The following is a 22,167-nucleotide window of genomic DNA, read 5'->3' as shown; positions in this document are numbered from 1 at the left end:
CTAGGAAGAAAATTAACTGCATGCCAGCTGAAACCAGGGCACTGCTTTTTACTTGTTAGCATGTCTCATGTTTTACTTGGTGCTATGAAAAAAATCCGTTGCCCTCCACCACAGAGAGTGGCTCAGAGTTATGTGCTGAGTAAAATGGAGAAGGAAGCTGGTATCTTATGTCATAAATGTGTGTCATGTTTGTCACTGGTGATCATGAATTGCCAACACTTAGCAGCAGGCCCTTAGAGTTTTGTGCCTTATGACTGCAACTGAAGAGTTCCATTCCAAGCTGTGGGTGTTGTACCAATAGACTGAGCGCAGTTGGGAATACCTTCCATCTGGAAAGTGATGGTGTTGTCCAGGTCACCACTTAAGACAATTGGCTGGGGCAGTTCTGGCTGACTTGGTCAGACATCCACAGTGACGCTGCGGTGAAGTCTTGACTGATGTTGAAACTACAGTGATTCATATATATATATAGGGGTTTGCTATAACTATCTTTCAGAAGGAGAATTTGTTCTGCTTCAGAACTGGATAACACTAGTGTGCTCAGAAATATATCCTGTAACTTCAGAGGTGGTATTTCTTCGTGGTACAAACATGGAGATGACCTTTTTACTTTTACTTTTACAAGTGAGTGGTTTTTACTAATGAGTGATCCAGACATTCGGGACCTGAGTGATACATCTGTCATGAATTTGAGGGCTGTCTCTCACCAACTGTGTGTTCTGGAATGTCTGATTTTAAGCTGTTACTCGTTCTTGTGTTAGAGTTGTAGTGTAACCCATAAGTTAAAGCATGCAGCTGACCTTGTGGTAAACACAAACACACTGCCTATGTACTGTTATCTTTTTCTCTTTTTGAAACTGAGTTTGTTCACTAAGGGTTAGTGTAGGTAATGTATCAGAACATACCCAGCCAGATTTCTTGTGAGGTATCCAAAGGTCACCTATATGAGTATGGCCTGGATGGTCTCATTTGGACTGTGCTAATCAGAAACTGTTTTCGAGAATGGCTTAGAAAGGAGACATGACCATTAAGGTTATATGAAATCTCAGTTGCTTCTTTCTTCTTGTTCCCTTGGGAAATATGTGAAGTCAAAAGTTGGAAATAGATTCTTTTGGATATTATGTAAACCACTTAACAGCAGTAGGTGAAAAGGTAAATTTAGCTGATAGTCTGATTCTGAAAAACTAAAATACCTAAGAGCTCTTTCTCATTTTGTGCATTCATAAGAAGCATTTTTTCTTACTGTGTTTAATCAGTATTCCATGTTGTGTATAGTGATAAAAGAGTGAACTTCATGAAAGTGGTTTGGTGATGACAGTATCAAAGTGCTGGAGTTGCCATGTGGGAATTGAGATTTGTCTTCTAGTATTGGAACATATTACATGGCAAAAGCTAATTTTTCTTTAAGGTCATCAGAACAGGTGGTGCTTAATTGTCTCTGAAAATGCCTTCAAAGAAGAACAGTTGGTCTGTGTATCCTGTAAAGGATAAAGACTGAGATATCGTTCACAGTTTTCAATGAAATTGGGGCTTTACTCAGTTTTTGGTTTCAGAATTGACTCAAATCACTGTGTTTGTAAATTACCGGAATGTTGTTTTGTTTGGTACTGTTGTTTTATAAATGTAAGGTTTAGAAGGGGTCACTTTCAGTTATGAGTCAGTAGATAGATTTGTAGTCTTTATTAATGTGTCTGCCTTTCAGAAGGAAACCAAAACTCTTTTCACTTTTCCTCCACCTGTGTCTTATGTAGCTGAGCTTGTTCTCAAAGGTAGCACAGCTGTGTAGTTTGGGTTTAACAAACGTTCTTGAAGAAAATAATCTCAAGTGTCACATCTTCACAATGCTTCTTTTCTGAAGAATAGAATTTTTTGAATCTTACATGTCCAGTTATGCTTCTGATAATCAATGTGTACTTTTAATAAATCATATAGTTTACTTTTGCTCTTTTTATCAGCATTTTTTTTAGAATTTGTGCTGAAAGCCCTGTCTTGGAAATAAATACAATCAGAATTTTACTTATAGAATGGGGTAATGCTGCCCTGCCATTTTCTGTGTTACTTGAAGCTTTTATAGCCTTGATCTTTAGGAAAGATGTATTTGTACTCCCAACTTGCTATCAACTTGGTGTGGATGTTGCTTTGTTTACTTCTGTCAGGACTGAATCTTGTAGCAGGCATTGCTTTCTACATGATCCTTCCTCAGCAGGTTCTTTTGGTTGTATTCAGTCTCATACATTGACCCTTGTAGTCATGAAGGGTGCACTTTTTTGTGAAAGGAACTCTCAACTGAAAGCCTTCTCTACTTGAGATGTGTTGTCTTATGATACTATTAAATGCAGTAGTTGTTTTAAACACATCAAGCATCACAGAAACAAGTCCTAAAAGTGATTCTGCCAATTTAGTATTCTATAATCCTAGTAGCTACACTTTTTTTTTTTTAAGTACTTTCTTTACAATTACTTCCAGTCCTTGGGTTTGCTAGTTGTACTGCTTTGGCTTGATAGTGTCCCTCTCTTGGTTCTGCCTACTGTTGTGCTGCTTTTCAATAGCAGAATCCTTTGGGAAGGAAGAGCAGTTTTTATTTGCAGTTTGTCTTACAGACTCATAATGCTGTTGGTATTTTGATATTTTTCTGTAACCTTTTCAAACTGAAAAACATGCATATGCTTTATTCTAGATTGTGAAGTGGTCAGACTATTGCTCACCATTGGCCTATAAACCTGGTGAGCCCTATAAGTTAATTGCTGAAGCAAGTGTAGATAATTTCAGTAACCTTGGAATAGCATTCATGGAAGACAGACTTCAAATGGATAATGGAATGGTGCCACACAAGATTGTTTGTAAGTATCTTCATGAATTGTTTTTAATGGTAGAACATGTTTGTTTCATAGCTATTTTAGGACTGTGCATATAGTCTTTGTACCATGCGTTTATTTTGACACAATGTTTGCTTCCTGTTGTCATTCTGGGCTGTTGATTACTCTGTAGCACTATTGTATTTTATACTGTCAAATATAGAGATCCTTGAAAAGTTAGACCACTTTTTGAGTGAGTTGGTCTCTTTACAGATCTCTACATCTTTACAAATGCAACAACAGAAATAACAGAAAAATGGATCAAAACAGTTTTGGAATAACCCCCCTCTTTTTATTTAATGCTGCATAAGCTACTGCCAATAGTTAATTTCAGTATGATGAGATCTTTGTTTCATTCATCAGCAGTCTCATTTTTCCTGCCTAGTTGTATCTTCTCAGTTGTCTTGATAAAACTTTGGGTCATGTAGAATAATAAAATAATGATTTTGGCTACAAAAGGAAACCTCTCCCTGTCCCCAACCTCCCCCTAAATAAGGCATATCAATAATGTAGGTCATAATGCTTTGGCAGAAGTCAGGGAATGCCAAAATCAAGAGCAGCTAGACAGTGTGCAAGAGGGTAGGAATATGCTCACAAAGGTATATGATGTGAAATTTTGTCTCCTGGTGCTTTTCTGCAAAAATATTCATGCAGGAGCAGGTAGAAGCTGAGTGTCGCGGTCATTTACTTTTCAGAATGCTTTCTGGCTCATTTGGCTCAGGTACTGTGTACTGCTCCAGTAGAACAGGCTCATGCAGGCTGGATTGATGGAATAGGATATAGGCTGATGGCTATGAAATTCTCCTGGGCTGTGAAAAAAATCTTGCTTCACATTTCTGCTCCAAACTAGGCAAAGGGAATATAGTTTCAAGGGAATACGAGTGTTGTTAAGTGAAGAAGGTGATTAAACTTGTATCTGGTGTTGTGTGCCAGTTGACTGTTTTGTTAATAAAGTTTCTCACTGAATTTTTTTGAGAAATCAGAAATAAAGCCATAGTAAGTTTCTTTGGCCTTATGGGAGCAGAAGGAGATTCAGTGAAATTTTGCAGACTTTGACTTGAAATATTTTCATGGCTCAGCAGCTGAAAAAAATTACCCTGTGAAAAGTATATTTTTTTTCTCTCCCGTTATGAGTTTGCTCTGCAAGTTTCACACTGTTAATAATCATATTTGCCCTTCTTTTTTCACTTGTATTTGCCAGAAGTTTTTTGTCTTTGCATTTCCATCCTTTTCCCGGGGAAGAAAGAGGAAGGTTTAACAGTTTTTCCTATTTGCTAGTTTTCCCTTGGATTCTCAGCTCCCAAGTCTTGCTATGGTGGGTATGTCTCCCTTTCTGCAGACTGAAAGCTGTTCGGATTTTTTTCATTCCCTTTAACTTGTTCCAGGCTTTTATCCGCAGCCTTCAGCAGTGCAAAAAGTGTAGTTCAATGTCTTTATCTTACCCAACATAATTTTATTAGCTTATTTCAAAATAGTTCATTTCAAAATAACAGCAAGCAATTTTTGCACCCTGCCCTCCTTAAGAGGCCAGCATTTTTTCCAAAGGTTCTTTCGTTGCTTCATTATGTTCTTTGTTGGGGACAGAGGGACAGGCAAAATAACAAGCTGGTAAATTGATGCATTTCTGGGAACTTCCTCACCTTCCCACCCATTGATTATCATTCTGTTAAGAATACATCTTCATTGTGTGCAGTACTTGTCATGTTTTACTTTTGTGCAAATATGTTTGTACTCACAATAAATGTTACTTTGTTTAAATGTGCCATATAAATGTTGACTATTGTGCTCTCAGTCAGACTTTCCTGAAACAAAGAGTCATTAGAGTAAATGACTTGTGTAATGAGTGCAAATTTATTATGTTTTTGGGGGACAGGATTAGGATTTGGTGTGTCAAACAAATTCTTGCTGTTATAGATTTTTTGTAGTGAAATTAAATCTAAATCCTGCCACAGTATTGATATTCATCATAGCTCTTTTAATATCACCTTCATAACCCATTTTTCTTATTATTTAACTCTTTCAGCTGTCCATCTACAGGAATCTACTCTGAAGGAGTTGGCGGAGGTGGAACCATCTGTAAAAGAGCAAAGTGTAAGCAGTACACAAATGGATGAAGTAACTCCTTCTGCTACTTTTGGGAATACTCTTAAATCAGGATTAGGAGTAGCAGAGACTTCAGGACAATGGGAAGAGGAGAAATCCAAGCTGGAGAAGGAAAGTGAGCCTGAAGATGAATACAACAGTTTGTCTGACCAAGAGACAGGTGCTGGAGAACATCATCACTTGCATCTTTCCAGCTGTCATGAATGCCTGCAACTTGAAAACAGTACCATTGAATCAGTCAGATATGCCTCTGCAGAAGACATTCCAGAACTTTCTGATGATTGCAATAGCACACTGGAAGAGAATGATGGTTTTCTGGCAAAAGGAATTAAGAGAGTAAACCTTGCTGGAAAGCCCCCTAATATACTGATTTATCTTGGCTCTGAAACTGCAAAAGTGGAATTTGAGCAGGTAAAATCAACCCTTCAAGAATGCATTGATGCAGACAGCTACACCATCTACCAGCTGCACGAGGAACAAGTTCTGAAAGCTCCCTGGGTAGAAAATTCACTGCTGTTGGTCATTGCCACAGACAAGCCTATTTCTGAGGAGAACCACAAACAATTTATGAAGTTTTTATCTAAAGGTGGAAAGATTCTAGGATTTTCTTCATCTTTTACATTTGATGGCATACAAATAAAGAGAAAAAACAAACTGAAGAAGGCTGTTCATGAATTAGTAGTCTCTAAAATGGACAGCACTGAAATGAAGTTAAATCTCTTGGTCAGTGGCTGTATTTTTGAGGAAGTGATGAAGGAAGATACAAGCAAAGTGAAAATACTGAGTCAATTAAATAATGCTGATAAAGACACAGTTATTGTTCATCTGTCTTATGGAGACAGTGGAGGAGAAGCCATTCTTTCTCAGGTACTGCATACAGAAGCATTAATTTGCTGAAAAAGTTCACTTGTTCCCATTGCATGCTCTTGGGGATGCCTGTCAAAGGGAGGTGTAGGTGGATGTCTCAGTGAATGAATAAGGACTCTGCAGAATGTCTTTCACTTGATCCTGAGGAAGCTTAAAGAATGTTAGAGAAATGTCACTGCTGTTTCACTTCCTCCTTTTCACCATGTACCTACGCACATGTAGATCATGCAAGACCACAGTTGGTGGCAGAGAGCAGATTTGCACAGTAAGCAAGCATCTCCAAGAGCAGAGCTACCTTTTTCTGCCTGCTAGAGGTTGTGCAGTAATACAGCTGTGCATTTTGCAGATTTTGGGAGGTGGGAAGAGGAAGAGCTGACTTGGTGGACTTTGGATGAAAGCTTATACTGGCAAGATAAAAAAGAGACATCCTTATGAAAATATGAACTATGGTGAAGCAGAGAGTAAGGAGAGGATGTAAAATAAACCTTGCAAGAAACTTGAAAGATGTCTTTTCTTAAGGTTTAAGGTTATGGTAGCCAGCACTTCTGGAAATCTGACTAGTGAATGAGAAAGTCCCAGCCTTTATTATTTGTTGCATGCCATATCTAGGAAAAACTGCCCAACAATTCTTGCTTGAGCAAGTAACTACACAAGAAAGGTTAATCTCTGACTGCACTGAAACGCTGTTGTTGATCTAGGTCTGTTGGGTCTCTTTCTGCTAGCACTGTCAGGTATATTCTGTTTGCGTCTCAGTGTTATGAATGAAGTGAACCAAGCCATTGGTTTCTTTATCAGCACTTTGATTAAGGCTAATTTTTGGATGGATGTTAGGTTTATGATGTTGGCCTTGCTATTCTGTCATTAAAAAAATCCACAACCCTTTATTAATCTGGAATGTATTTTTTCTGTTTACTACCAAAATTAAAATTCTAAAACTTGGGTTTTTTTGTTAACTTCAACACGTTTTCAGCCAGTAGTATATGCTCCTTTTTTGAGTGGGGGTTGTGGGGGAGAATCTGGTCTGCTGGAAACCTGCTTTTTTGTCTTCTGAGTCTTCCTTCAAGCTTTAAACTTTCAAATGTTTAACATCCTGCACCTAACAAATAGTTCAGAGCACTTGGGGGACAGAAGTGGGGGAGTCTAGAATAAGCCAAAATGTTATTCATTCCACTTTAATAATAATAATGTCCCAGCAAATAGGTACCTCTCCAGTGTTATGGTATTGTGATCTCTGTTAAAAAAACCAACACCCCCTCAAAAAGTTAAACAACAGATTAAGTTCAAGTGTTCATAATCTTTTTTTGTTGTTACTCTCTGTCTTCTTGAATAATGGGTGAGAAGCTTCCATGGATGTGTTAAAGGTAAATGTTGGTCACTGATTATATAAATAGTCACGAATAACCTAACTAATGTTTTGAGTGACAGGAAAGCTGTTAAGAGGTACCATTGAGTTTAGAAAATAAGTCTATGCTCTATAGTATGCATCTATCTGGGTGTATAACCTGTGCTGTTAAACTTAGAGAGATTTCAGCCATTTCATAGAAAAACTTTTAAAGTCAGCCTGAAGGCATCTTGCATGTTTTGAGTTGGCCTCAGTGGTAGCAGAGGTAAGTATTTTATTTTTAGCATGGCTGTTCACAGTTATATTGCTTCATTTACTGTGTCTTTATCCCAGCACATTGAGAAAAACAGAGCAATTACCAGTGTTTAAGTAGATGAAGAATATAATGGAGACACAGTTGAATGAACTTTATGGAAGATTCTAGGACCCTTTTTTACCAATATTTTAATTACAAGAGAACTTTCTCAGGAGCCCATAGCACTCAAATTTAACTGCTCACGTATCAGGTAGCATATACTCTTCTAGCAATTATGTAACGTAGAAATATTCATCAGGTTTCTTAGAAGTGTTTATGTCTGTTTATCAGATTAAATCTGCTGGCTTTTTGGAAACTCTATTATACATAGTAGCATGTTTATAGCTTTATGTAGGAAGCTGTGCCACCCATGTGCTGTGTGCTTGTACTAGAAAATTGATTAGCTACTGTTGCTATCCATTTCTGCAAGTTCGTGGTGAAACCTGCTTTGCTCTACCGTTTAAATTGACCCTTCTGCTGCAGTAAAACTCAATACTGCAGAGGTTTTCCACAGAAAAAGGGCATTACAGTATAGCTTCAAAAATCAGATTAACAGGATTAGTGTGTCATTTTATAATTTTAAATGACTTCCAGTCTGGATTTGAAACGCTTTATTGTTTTCTCTTCAGAGGACAGTGACATCAGCCATTAAATATTCTGTCACAGTCTTGTTGTTTCCCTTTTTTCTGTTCTTTCCTGCCCCCCATTTTGGCATATTTCCTGAATTTCAATAAAGTAGATCAAATATGAAGAACACAATTAAAATGTGCAAAATTGGAGAAATTAACAAAGATAATAGCTTGCAATTTTCATTAAATTATATGCATATAGTAGGGTACAAAGGCTTCTAAATATCACAGAACGGTTGGGGCTGGAAGGGACCATCTAGTCCAATCTCCCTGCTCAAGCAGGGTCACCCAGAGCACATTACTCAGGATTGTGTCCACATGGCTGTTGAATATCTCCAGGGAAGGAGACTGTACAACCTCTTAGCATAACCTATTCCAATGCTCAGTCACCCTCATAATAAAGATGTTCTTCCCTCATGTTCAGGTAATACATCTTGTGTTTTAGTTTATGCCCATTGCCTCTTGTTCTATTACTTGACACCACCAAGAGCCCCATCTTCTTGACACCTTCCCTTCAGTTGTTTATACACATTGATCAGATTGACCTTTCGCCTTCTCTTCTCTAGGCTGTACAGGCCCAACTCCATCAGCCTTTCCACTAGTAACTGGATAGTTCAGCAACCACAGTCAGGACAAAGCTGCTTTTGAAAATACTTAGCTCTAAACTAAAACGTGTAATACCAAATACCAACAGATTTTTTTTTTTTTTTATTCCCTCTGCACATGTCCTGCCAGGCACACTTGGAAGTGGATATCAATTCTATGGATGTCCAAACTGAAGAGGACTTTAATTTGCTTAAGATAAGCAATGCCAAGAGATATGAAGTTCTCAAGGAGATCCTGAAATCACTTGGCCTGAATTGTGAATTAAGTAAAATTCCAATGTTAACACCTATTTACCTTCTCTCTTCTGATGAGGTAAGGCTTTTGCTTACATTTCAGTTATTTGAGATTTACGCTACAAGACAAATTCAGTGTTCACTTAAATACACCTTGTTTCTTATGTGGTATTTTTGTTTGGAGATGTTTACTTATGTACTACAGGTAAGCATAAAGTTTAATTTCTACTCTGTCAGTATTTTGTTACCTGCCAGCAGTAGTTTTGAATTTAAACATGGGAATATTGTGCAGTTAACTTATCAGGTATATTTGCTGTATTTCTGTTAAGAGCTTTTATACTTATTTGCATGCTTCTCCAATATCAAAGCACAAAGCTGTGGTAAGCTACAGAAAGAACTTATTTAAAAGACAAGATTTGGTTTTCTTTTAAAATGAGGCAGAAAGTTCTGTATAGGCTGGTAGGAAAAGGTCAAGCTGAAATTATGGAGAATGGTGTGGCAGACCAAAGCTGAAAGAGCTGAATGAGTAGGGAAGAGTGTATGTGATTACAGAATGAACAGCTTTACTCCTGTGGCTGTTGTAATGTTTCCTGGAAATAGAATAGGTTCTTGTAATTCAAATAGTCAGATGGCTATTCTGGACTTCTCAATTTGAGACATTTTCACGAGGAATTGTGAAGAATATATAAAGCAGTAATTTTAACTTTTTTTTTTTTTTTTTTTTTTTTAACATGACTTCATATATGTGAGGACTATATTATATTGATCTGAAGGGGTGAAAGCAGTAGGTTACTAATAAGCAATGCAGGTTACTCAGGCTCCTTGTTGTTGTTTCCAACCCATTTAGCTCTGTCAATACTTGCTCTTAGTGCACTTGTCTGATTTCTGCTCCTTTTCTGTACCACTCTTATATTAGCACAGAAATGCTAATGTCTGTCTTTAGGGGAATTCAGCTACAGAAGCTCCTCCTTGGGTGCCTGTTTCCAGCAGTATCAAATATCACATCCTTTTTTGGCTACAGGATCAATCAGTGAAACAAGTGACATTATAGCTGAAATGTTTTTTAAATAAATTATGATCTTTCAGATTTAGATTGTACTTTTCAAAATACTGTTTTTTAATCTGAAAGGTGGGTATGATAAGCATTGCATGATTTATAGATTGGGAATATGTGATTTTTTTTCTTTTTTTTAAGTTTGTAAGAGACAAATTAAGTTTTGAGTAATTAATCGGTGACTGTTGCTTTGGGGTGCTTTATGGGTGTGCAAGGACAGAAACAGTACAAAGTTTTCCTTCACTATGGAGAGGAGGAGGATGTGTGCAAAAGGTTGCCCAAGGAAGCTGTGGCTGCACCATCCCTGGAAGTGGTCAAGGCCAGGGTGGATGGGGCCTTCAGCAACCTGCTCTAGTGGAAGGTGTCCCTGCCCATTGCAGGGGTTTGGAACTGAATGATCTCTAAGGTCCCTTCCAACTCAACCCATACTGTAATTCTGTGATACGTGACTTCATTGCATGGCAGGCAAGTCAGTTGCAGATCCAAACTGACTAAGATACTATTAATAGATGTATCTGTAAATTCAAATCTGTATTTGTTTTCTGTGTCTCTGAAGATATTGCCAATACTTTTTACTGGTACATTAAGTAATGCCCTCGTCTAACAACTCAGATTGGATGTAACAATTGATAATAATTAAGCAAAATGCAGAGAGCTTTATTTCTTTTTTTGTTCTTTTTTTTTTGGTGGTTTTTTTTTTTTTTTTTCTGCTTGAATGATTGCTCTTTCATGTGTGTTAAACTCTGCCAGATCCATCTCCACTTTACAATGGTGAAAATACTATTGGAAGTGCTCCTATCCAGCCTTCTGCCTGGAGCAGAGCTGTTGCCAACACTACATTAGATCAGCCATGCCCTTTGGTTGAACCTTGAAAACCTCCAAGCGTGCATGGTACAACCTGTCTGTGCAACCTATTCCAGTGCTGCTGTTCCATTCTATCAATTTTTTTATACTTCTTCCCTGATGTCCAGCCTGAACCTCTCAAGCTGTAGTTTATGGCTGTTATTTTATTATATTGTCTGGCACTATAAAGTAGTATTTAGCTCTGTCATTCTTTTAACTCTCTTAAGTAGTTACAGGTTGTTAGTAAATCACTGCTTAGCCTCCTCTTTGCCAAACTGAATGAACCCAGCTTTCTTATTCTCCTTTTACAGATATGTTGTGTAATTCTAACCCCTTTGTGGCTTCTAACTACCAATTGTTTGCATAAGCTGAAGTCTGCTTTCCCAAGACCTAACTGCTGGTTCCCTTTCAGCCTTCCTCCAGATTTTGTATTCTTGTAGTTACTACAGCCAATGCTGCTGTCTGTGGCCAAATATGAAACAAGTTCTTCCCTGTCTGTGAGCAGTATGTTCGTAAGAATTGATTATCTATTTGTGTGACAGATGTGAAAACAAAACCCTTTTTGCCTAATATTAAATGTGCTCTATACAGAGGACTTGTAGTTTATTTAACTGTTCCTTTTTTGTTCTCCACCTTCACTCTTTTACCATGATTGTTTCTTTCCTATGCACTTGGAATTTGCATGAACAAAAAGTTAGCTAATTTCTGTCCAAACTCGCCATCTAGTGGCGTATCACAGGGTTGCAGGCCATCTATTGATATTTTTGCGATGTATGCTGTATAGTTAAAGTTTATACCTATTTTTCCACAGATTTTTTTTTTTTTTTTTTAATGGTAGTTTTTCTATGTTGGTGTGTGTAGTTCATTTTTAAGATGTCTTTCAGTTTAGCCACAACATGCTTCCAGAATATTGTGTGAAAGGAAGTTGCAATGTGTGTGTAAAAACTTCTGTTAATAATAATGAGGTAGCATATTAAAATAAAAAATGAGTATATAATAGTTTAGCTATATAAACAGTTATTTGTTTTTCTTCGTATATCATGTTCTACATAGGTCATCTTGCTTTCCTAGAGAGCAACAAGGTAACAGAAATGTACCTGAAAGGTGAATAATTTGAAGGAAATACTTAGATTTGTTTAATGTCAGAGTGAGTAAAGTAGTGCTGGAAATGGAATAAACTGGTTTACAAAGTGTAGTACTTTTGGACTTCTTTATTTATGACTACATGAAAAGCTTGTTCTGTACAAGTCACTGGGGGTGTATTAAATAGTATATTCCTTCCCTCAGAGATTATCCAAGGAATGCTCATTGACTTGAGCAAAAATTACTTCTTTTTTTTTTTTTTTTTTTTTTTAATTTTGGACTATTATGCTTTCCTGTTATAAGAAATTAATGATGATTGAGCAAGCTTGATGGGTTGTTTGCAGTTTCACAAATGGAAGAATGGCAAATTTTCTTGTTTCTTGAAGTTGGCAGTTCAGTAATGATTCCTCATGCCCAAACTGGAGGTTGCTTCTGTACTGTTACGTTTAAAAAAAAATGCTGGTAGACCTAACCTGGTCAGATTTTTCTTATTAATTTAGAAACTACAAGCTCTTTTTGCTTATGTGGAAGAAATAATAATTTATTTTGCTCTGCATTTTCTAGTCCATTAAGAAAAAATACAGATTTTCTTTTTTTTTTTCCCTCATTTTAAAATTCTTTAAAGTGTTAATTTGTTTTGTTTTGGTTTTTTTTTTTTTCTTTCTGTTTCTGTAAGCTTCGATTTACAGTAGAGCTGTGCCCTGTTCTGTGTGATTTCTTTGGTTTCTCTTTGCCACCCTCTTTCCTCCTTTGTTACTTCAGAACTTTTATCAGAGATATTTTCTACTATATTGTGGACATGAAATAAAACTTCAACTTTATTATGTGAATAAGTAGCTTCTCTTATCTTTTCCTCTGCCGACAATTCCTGAACAATGTGTCTTTTTTGCATCATTGTTGTGATGCTTTTAGTAATCCCATCAAATCTATTACTCCGATCAGTGTAAATTTGGTTATTAAGACTTTCAGGTCTTCCTGTCTGCTCTCTGGGTCTTGGATGGTGCCTTTTGCAATGCATTTTTGAGCTGCTTCTGAGGGGTGGATTTAATTTTTTTGATTTTTTTTTTCCTCTCCTTAGGATTCACATTTTGAAGGTTTAGTTTCCAGTTTATATGGTTATCATGTATCTTAAAATCTCAATCTTACTACATGGATTAAAAAGAAGACCATAAAATATGAGCAGAACTGCCATTATTATGGCTTCAAATTCAAATAAAAGCTCTAGTATCTGAATAATGGATGATAATGTCCATCTGTTAAGAGGTCCAGATCTTGCCATGTAGAATTGTACTAGTCGAACCTCAGCTAGTGCTTGCTGCTGTTGGTGTTGAGTGATCTCTGTCACAGTGTGCACTTTTTACTCCTAATCATCTTTCTTGTAAATAAAGCATAAGGTAGGGAGTCTGGAAAGTAACAGCACTTGCGGCAACTCTTTCATCACAAGACTTTTTGCACTAAGGCTTGCAAGAATGTTTTGCTCCAGATACATACATAGGGACATTTTCAAGTTCGATTAACTGGGGAAAAATCCATATTACATCGATAGAGTGCTGCAACAACAATGAAGGCAGCGTTTGAACTAAGAGCAATATAGCATGAAAGGCATCTTACTTGTTAATAGTTAGAGCTGCACAACTTGTTGGTTTTAGATGTAATTTTAGAGAAGTATTGGTATTGAAACACAGCATCTTTTATTTTCCTTTTCCCTTCATCTGATCTGAAGCAGTTAAGCAAATTGTAGACTTTAACACTGCTGTAAAAAGAAAATTCTGTGTCAATGTGGTACAGGGTGAATTCAAAGTGTTTTGAAACAAATGGTGATCACTGTAAGCCTGTTGTCTGGCACCCATATGTTCAGTGGCAGCTTCAAGCATAGAGATCTGATTTTTTCTGCAGCTTTGCCTTTAAACGCTCAGATATTTACTCTCTTACATTGCCATCTTAAAGGATAATTTTTCAGACGTAAATGCTAGGATTGTATTTTATTGCTGTAAGTTTCAGCATAACATCTTTGAGACTTCAAAACAAGAATTTGCTTCTTGAAGAGTGAGAGAGATTTGTCAGAATAGTGATTATTTCCATTAGGAAGTGTATTATGCCGACATATTTACCGATCTGAAGCCTCTTAAACTTGACTACTAACTCCTCAAGCTGTATTAGGCTGAGTCACTTCTATCAGCATCTTCCAAATGAGTGGTGGCCAAATGTAGTCCGACTTTATTACTTTGGCTCAGCTAGTAACCATCTTTTAAACAGTACATTTTTCCAGAATAATAAACAGTTAATACAAACATATTGGCTGAAGCTTGAAGTTGGGGGGTTTAACTCTTGTTTGTTGGGGGCAGAAAGGATAATTAAAAAGTGCAACTGAATGTACCTTTTGAACTTCAAACTTTCTTTTAAAGAACACTTTAGGATACAGAATACTGTGCTCACAAGGATGATGCAGTGTGAGGTCAGCTTTGTGTATTTGAATAACTGAATACAGTACAGCACAATCAGAACTCAGTTGGACCAAATTTACGTTTCTTGAGCTACAGTTTTGACTTTGTGATGGCATCGGCTGTTTTTAAATTCCAAGTCTATCACGTCAGCAAAGAGAGTATGAAGTTGCTTCATACTGACTAAATCTTTCTTTGAGGATGGGAAATTTGAACTCTCAGATAACACTATAATGAACCTAGATTTCAGGGTACATTTGGAGACAATTGTTGCTGAAGTATTTCCATGCGTATTAACGTGTATTGTGGAACTTGAGATTCAACTGTGCAACTTCAGAGTTGTCTTTAAATTTCCAGTGCCAGAATCATCTGTAGTTATACTGAAACCCCAAAGCCCTATTTTTATTGTTAGACAAGTTTTCATGCTTAAAAATGAACCAAAAAAGTATATTCTACAAAAAAGGAGACTTGCTTATTTTCTCCTATCATCCTCAAAACGTAAGGATTTAAGCATCGTCCCTGCCTCTTGAGCCGGTAGGACAAAAAGCAGGAGTCCTTTGGAAGTGTTTATTCTAGAAAGGAAATTTGCTCTTTGCTCTAGCAAAAGCAGTAGCCCAAGTTATTGCTGAGAAAAAAGTAACCCAAGAGCTGAGAAAAAAGTTGAATGAATAGCACAGTCTGAAAGAATTCTGTGATCACTGATAAGTGGTGTCTAAATTTTTAACTTTTTTTAACATTTTGTATGTATGATTTCCAGCAAACAGTGCATTGTTGCCAGAAAACTTTGTCTGCACTTGAAAACTTTGGAAGTTTGTCTCTTGGCTAGGAATGAAAATGTCTTTTATGGCAAGTTGCTTCAGGAAAATAAAAAAGGTAGATACAGCAATGTAAATGCAACTGTACCAGTAAAAATGTGTATTCACTGGAACAGCTTATTCTTTTTGGGAAACAGATTTAGGGTATGCTGTGTGTGGAATTCTTTTTGCTATTCAAAGCTGTGTTTCTGCTAGACTGGTTAGGCAATGAAATGCATTTGGCAAAACATTTACCTTCTGGCAGGTAGCATGCTTTTTCTCTTAAGTGGCTTCCTGAAGAATTTATATCTAAAACATAACCCAAGGACTTATAACAAAGTACTATTAATTAAAAATATTTATAATTTAACTCCATATGTTTAGGTTTTTTTCATAATAAATTCAAAGTTACTTGTTGGCTTCCAAGGCTTTGAGTTGCATGTGTGTGCAGGGAGGGTTAGCATGCTTTTGTTCGGTTTGTATTGTTCCACCTCCCCTCCTCAAATTAACTTTTGTTTCTTTGTAACAAAACTTGCAAACCACACAGATTGTAAACCAAAACTATTTCAGTGTTGTTGTCATTAATTGAAAAGCTCTTTGTATCAATGTCTGGATTCTAATACTAGCCCCTACTGCTTCCTGGTGTTAAAGTGTGTGGTTCTGAAAGGAATGGCTCTTTGAGAAGGGATGGTTTGGGGTTTTTTTGTTGTTTTTTTTTTTTTTTCCTTTATTTTGTTTTGCCCTCCATCAGCACTTAAGATAATGAAGGGGCCTTCTCCTGCTGTAATGGTTCAGAGCTCTCTTGGTCAGAGGAAAGCAGAAAGGGTGGCATTAGCTCTCAGAAGAATGGCTGACTGAGGTGTGAGTGCCTGAAGGTTCCTAATTTGTGCCCACTTCCAGAGGTAAGAAGTTTGCCAGCAAAATTCTCTGCAGTTTCAACATGGAAAAAGGCCTGTCGTTGAAGTGCTTAAGCTGCACACGGACTTCTTGGACACCAGCTCAGTCATACTGCTGCGCGTATAAAGAGAACTCAATGGCACGACAGAATAAATTGTAGAGATGATGTATTTTTACCTCACACTTGTGAATGGCTAAATGAGTTATTATGGTTGTTTACTGTGGCTTACTAAGCACAGGGTAATTTCTTGATCTGTGTTATTTTAGTAGAGTAAACTAAAACTGAGAGGAAGGACACTTCTCTGTTTTCTGTCCTTACCCTCTGTAGCATACAGAGGGAGGATGAGCTACTTGAAGGTATGCGCAGTGTGAGGATGGATAGAAATGGAAAGAGAAGGAAATCTGCAGATGGTAACCAAGATACTGGTTCTTGTATCTCAGTGATATTTCCTCTTGTACCTTAGTGAACAGTTTTATAACACTCATCATACAGTCATGTAGTAGATGGAGGTGGAATAAGATGATATATTTTACTGCCTCTTTCTTCTTTCCCCACAGTCTTCTGTTATTCTGCATACCTTTATTAGTGCAGTTTCCTAATAGATCTGTCATTTCTTCAGTAAAAATTTTAAACTTTTGAGTTCAAGCTACTTGATGGAGGTAAAAGCTTGAAAGTTGAGTTTCTATAGCAAATTGTATAGCATACGGTCCAGGGCAGGATGCTTTTCTAAGCTAGTTGTATGCCAAGGCAGCCTGTTAGTCTTGCCTGGCAATAAAGACTGACAGGCTTTGTTGTTGTAGTTTTTACTACAGTGGAACTGCCAGTCTGCCTAAACACCACTCTGACAGAAACAGCCACCATCTTCTGCTCCCCTCCAGCTGGTAGGGCAAGTGGTAGTGAAGAGGCAGGAACTTTTTAGGGCCTTCTTGTAACACCTCATCACCCCCATATAAGGGAGTAGCACAGGGGAGGGCAACTATATCTGAATTTTTGGGTTTCTGCTATTGACTGGAGCCTTACTGGTCTCACTGCCTACAGAAAGGAGCAGCCCTCCCTCTCCAGAGGCTGAAAAGTGTTTTTTCTTGCTTCTCTTCAGATACAAACAGCTTGCTTGGATCAGGGAGAACCATTACATTGACATCTTGCCTTGAAAAATTGTTTTGTTTTTTAAAAAAACATTTTTCCTATGCTGCTGAGAAGCATTTATCTGGTCCTGTTGAGAAAAGCTCAGGGAGAGAGAGAGAAGAGGAAGTGTGAGAGATACCAGAAACAGTAATATTGACTGTATGTAGAAGGCATGGAGGAAAAGACAATGAGGGCTATTGAAGTTAAACTATGAGGCACAGTTAAAGGAAACTAGGCTTATGGTTTCCTATAGTTAACTAATCTTACAGCGCAAAATTACTATGACAGTATAAAAGGTTTTTTACTAACTTTTGGGACAAAATTAAAGCGTTTACTAGAGATTGTTTTTCCTGGGTGCTAACTCAGTGGTCCAGGCTCAGGATCTGTCTGACAGTTGAGCTTTGTTCATGCTGGCTTCTGCATGAATTAGAAGGCCAAATTATCTCTTGATTTGTTCACTCATAAAAGTTTCTTCAGACTTCTACCTGGAGCTGTTTATTGAAAAAGGCTGGCATGCTGCAAGTTTCACTGCACTCACCAGTAAGATGAGACTCCAGTATTGATCAGGGACCCTTCCCAGCTGAGCTGTATTAGTGTTGGCATTATATTAAAATCACTGTGGATCTCTGTTGCCCTCAGAAGCTGTATGTTGTTGCTGCTTTTTTTACAGCTCCCTTAGTGAGAGGAAGGTGTCTTAACACTAGGGGTCACTTATGAGCTGGGTGTAGAGATCACACAGTTAAAGCAAAAGAAAAGGGTGGAAAACTTTTTATGCGTAGTATGTTGTCTACAGACTTGCATTAAAATATCTTTGCATGTTTGCAGTGGCTGTCCTGTATAGTATTTCCTCAATTTTAAAACGACATTTTAAATTACAGAGGAATCAATGGTATGTAGTATCAACATATAGTAAAATATTTTCATTTAAGAAATGTTGATGGGAGATGAAGGGGACTCCAAATGCAGTTGCTAAAGCTACCTTTTGCTTTTCTGTTGTTTATCTTCAGGGAATATTTACCAAATATTTGTGGGAGGGAGAAAGAGAAATATGGCAAACATTTCCTTTCTTTTATACTTATCTAGTTAAAAATGTGTTTTCCTTCTTGCATGATAGCAGCAAGCATGCTGCTAAACATGTTAAACCATGAATCACATTTGTAGGCATGTAATAATGAATAGCATACTTGTATTAAGGTTTGTAAACAACTTTTTGGCTATGTATTGATTTGATAAATGTTTTTGACAATCATTTGGAAAATGCAAGAAGCTTTGAGGAACAAAAGAAGATATCTTGTTTATAGCAGTCTCAATAAGAAGGGTCTTTATGCTCCTGTGAGAACTAGAAGTTAGTGCCTTTTGTACTGGGTAGCATTTAATCTTATTGTAGAGTTAACTCTGATACGGAATTATTATGTGCTGGCATCTGACCAAAGTGCCACTCATTGAAGTGTATTCTATCATGTTTCAAGGCTTGCTTCAAGTCCGTGTGTATGACACTTCACAATCACTTTCTTCAGTGGGCATGTTCTTTTTGTACTTTAGAGAATGGAAAATTTTATTATCCTTTCAGAACGGCTCATGTAATATATATTTAAAACATTTGTGAGCTTGGTTCATGTCTTATGCTAACTTCTCACTCCTGTAATGATAGAGAATAGCCTTAGAGTTGAGTACACTTTCTTGAGTATAGGTCACTCAGCAGAGAGCATTGCCAGTGTGTGAGGCTGAGTTTTCTTAGTTTCAGTTTGTCTTGGGAGTTTGAAATAGGAATGTAAACAAGAAAAGTAAAATCCACAGTGACAGACTAATCCAAATTCATGTTGCCTCTGTGTCTAACACAGGTACACATTCTATCTTAATGTGAAGGCTGTAATTAAAGTGACTGGTCTTGGATTTTGTTTCAGCACTCAAAAGTTGTAACTGATAAACCTTTTTAGAGTCAGGGTTCAGGATACTGCCTTTGAGCAGATGGGTGGTTTTTAGATAGCAAGAATCCATAACTTGTGACAAACGCTCTGGAGATCCGTGGCAATTTGGCATTAATTCGTTTAGTGTGACCTCACTGGTAAAGATCTGACAAAAGTGGAGTACTTCCAAACATAAAAAACTTGAGATTCTCTGACTATCAGTGGGGCCTGTGGCTAATTTATGTAAGTGAGACTGGGGAGATGAGAACAGGCTTGGCATCAGCTGGAGTCCTGTGAGATGCTATCATGTTACCATTGCTCAGAAATGACGATACATTTCCACAATGAGAGATCGTTATAATGGTTATCTAACAATTTAATTAGTGCTTCTTTTGTATCTTTTAAGCAAACTATGGCTAGATAATATGAGATTATATATTATAATCAAAGGGAGAAGTCAAATAAAAATATATAACCAAGAGGAAATAGAACTGTCTTTTTATATTTCTCCTCAAAAAAGATAGAACTGCAAACTTCAGCTGATTTTTTGAAACAGTGCATTTACCACATTGAGGTCTTCTAGATATATTTCTTTGACTCTTAACGTTCTTTGACAATTCATTTGCACAATAATGTCATCAGAGGAAAAAAAAAAAAGACTGCAAAAAAAATTTATCAGGTATGACTTGTGTCAGCAGTTGATAGGGAAGGGACTGACTTAGAGAATTCTGTTGTATTTATCATTTGACAGTTCATTTTAAGAAATGATCTGGGGTTTCTGATATATTGAGGAAATCCTGAAATTCCAGGTGCAGTGGGAACAGCATTTGGCATGTGACTATCTGGCCAACATTATGCAGTTCTTGTAATGAAAAGCTGATTAAAGAACAGCTGTTAGCTTAAATCAGAAAGTTGCTGTAGTTTTTACTACAACTCTTATAGGAAAGGTTTTTTGGTTTTGGTTTGGGTTTTTTTTTTTAATTTTGGGTTGTAGTTGGTCTTCACAAGTGGAATGTGTTCCAGTTCAGTAAATCGCTGTACTCGGTTACTTGGCAATTGTAGTGGTGACATTAATTACAAAGGATTTACATGAATATTGAAGCAAGGTTTTCTCAGAAGAAAAAAAAAAACCGACAACCCAAACCAGAATAAACCTTCTGTCTGTTTTCATGGTACGTGTGTTTCTCTTCTGCCACTAAAAGTACCTCTGTAAAAGTGCTATGTCTGTCATGGTAACCTATATTCTTACAGTGAGATTATACAGAGCTGTGCTTCACAGGATTACATGATGTAATTTTAAGAATTTCAGCTGGTTACCATTTTATCGGTGCCAGCATTTCCTTGTGCAAACACTAGAGGATCTACAACGGTGGTGAAGTTCTGTACTTAAATATGGCACTACGTCTATGTGTAATTATATATACAGACTTGTATAAGCCTGTGTGTATCTGTATGTGTGTTAATATGTATATTTTTAAAAAGTTTGCATATACTTTTATTAGTTATGTTGGCAACCTCAAGTTTCAGAAATTGTGTTTCTTTACCCCTTACTTAATAAATGCATTATATAGTAGAAATTATGAAAGTTACACAGGCCCAGAGAAGATGACTGATCCTGGAGGACTCCAGCCCTGAGAAGTTGAGATGGGAGTTAAACATCTAGTGTGTAAATTGGAGCATGCTCCTTGACTGATGAGGGTAAGAACTTTTTTGAGAGAGAAAAACCTCAGGAGGAAGAGCTAGAGAAACTAGTTTGATACCAGATGAAAGAGAAGACAGACACTGTGTGGGAGGAGGAGTGAGGGGAATGGGGCAACAGCTGAAGAGGCAGAGGTAAGAAGCAAGACTTCATCGTATAGAAAACAACTCATATTACTGCATTTTTTAGCATTTCCTACAGCTGCTAGCTATTATAATGCATATCTAATAATTTTAGCTATAAAATTTTGCTACTTTGGACTGATCATTTCAATAGCATGTAAGACACAAGGCAACATTTGATTTTACAGCTTGTTTTGTTGAGAATCACTTTCCTTATCTACTGTGTATTGTTTCTGACATATGTACTAAAATGCACTCTTCAACTTCTTTAAGAAATATTCCAAGTACTGCTTGAGAAAACATTTGAAAATAGCCTTCTGAATTTGTAAAACCTGAGTAAATGTATGATTAAAATAATTGTTAAAGCCAAGCCTTAGCAGGAGCTGTATTGAAGAAGCTAGTACAGTCTGTCCCTACTTGTTTAATGTGGGTAAGAATCAATACTGCACTTTAAGAGTAGTAGTGGCCATAATAAATTTACAGGTTTTGCACATGGTGAGAACAAAGATTTAAAGACAGAACAATAGATAATTTAATAACTTAAGTCTTTAGAAGGGGGTACACAGACTGCCAAGTCTCAAAACATTCTTTGGACGACCAACCCATGTCCAGACTTTTGCTCAGCTTCTTGCCCTTCAATAGAGGCGTACTTTAAAATGAGTAACATGTTTTCTCAACTTGAGAGAAATTAAATAAAGATAAGGTGATTTTTATTTTCTATGATCCAAATGTGAAGGGATATTATGGATATAATGTATATTACTGAATAGTATGCATGTTACCTTTTTTGTTTATCATCTTTTTTGATGTTACACTTGCAACAGAGTTATTGGTCATCATTTCTTTGTAACTTTCAACTGATGAGCTATGTCATAACTTCAGTTGAAAAGGTTGCATTGTTCTCATTATAAAAATTATTTTAAAGAAAGACCAATATTCAGTTGAAGAAAGTGTATCACATGTACCTCTGCTTTAAAGAAATGTGTCTGGTTGCTCTCTACCTATTGTATAAAGACAACTCTGAGGAATTGAAAAGCATATTAAGATCCTCTGAATTTTAAGATGGAGAAAACTGTTTTGTAGGAGCATATCTCAGCATTTCCATGTAGTCAAAATCACCAAAAACTAATTCTGGGAGATATTTCTGAAATTCTTTTGCAAGATAAGGGAAAAAAAAATAATTGTTTTCATGCATAATTGTCAAGATTTAAATAAAAAATTACATTTGGTATGGTTTGACTTTGGATCTCATTACACAGAATAAGCAATTA

The 22,167-nt window shown here is 36.8% G+C and overlaps 1 protein-coding gene across 1 annotated transcript in view; it reads left to right on the top strand.

Annotated features, from left to right (window-relative positions):
- Positions 1–22,167, top strand: part of HLCS (holocarboxylase synthetase) — a gene marked incomplete at both ends in the record, with an annotated part of 120,638 nt that overhangs the window by 6,764 nt on the left and 91,707 nt on the right. The window contains 3 exons of the mRNA XM_080612191.1: positions 2,678–2,840; positions 4,879–5,825; positions 8,827–9,009. Of these exons, the coding sequence (XP_080468317.1) occupies positions 2,678–2,840; positions 4,879–5,825; positions 8,827–9,009 (1,293 nt within the window). The remainder of the gene's footprint in view (positions 1–2,677; positions 2,841–4,878; positions 5,826–8,826; positions 9,010–22,167) is intronic.

The sequence above is a fragment of the Psittacula echo genome (genome assembly GCF_963264785.1).
Source record: "Psittacula echo genome assembly, chromosome: 3".
NCBI lineage: Eukaryota > Metazoa > Chordata > Aves > Psittaciformes > Psittacidae > Psittacula > Psittacula echo.
This window is presented reverse-complemented; position numbering and strand designations above follow the sequence as displayed.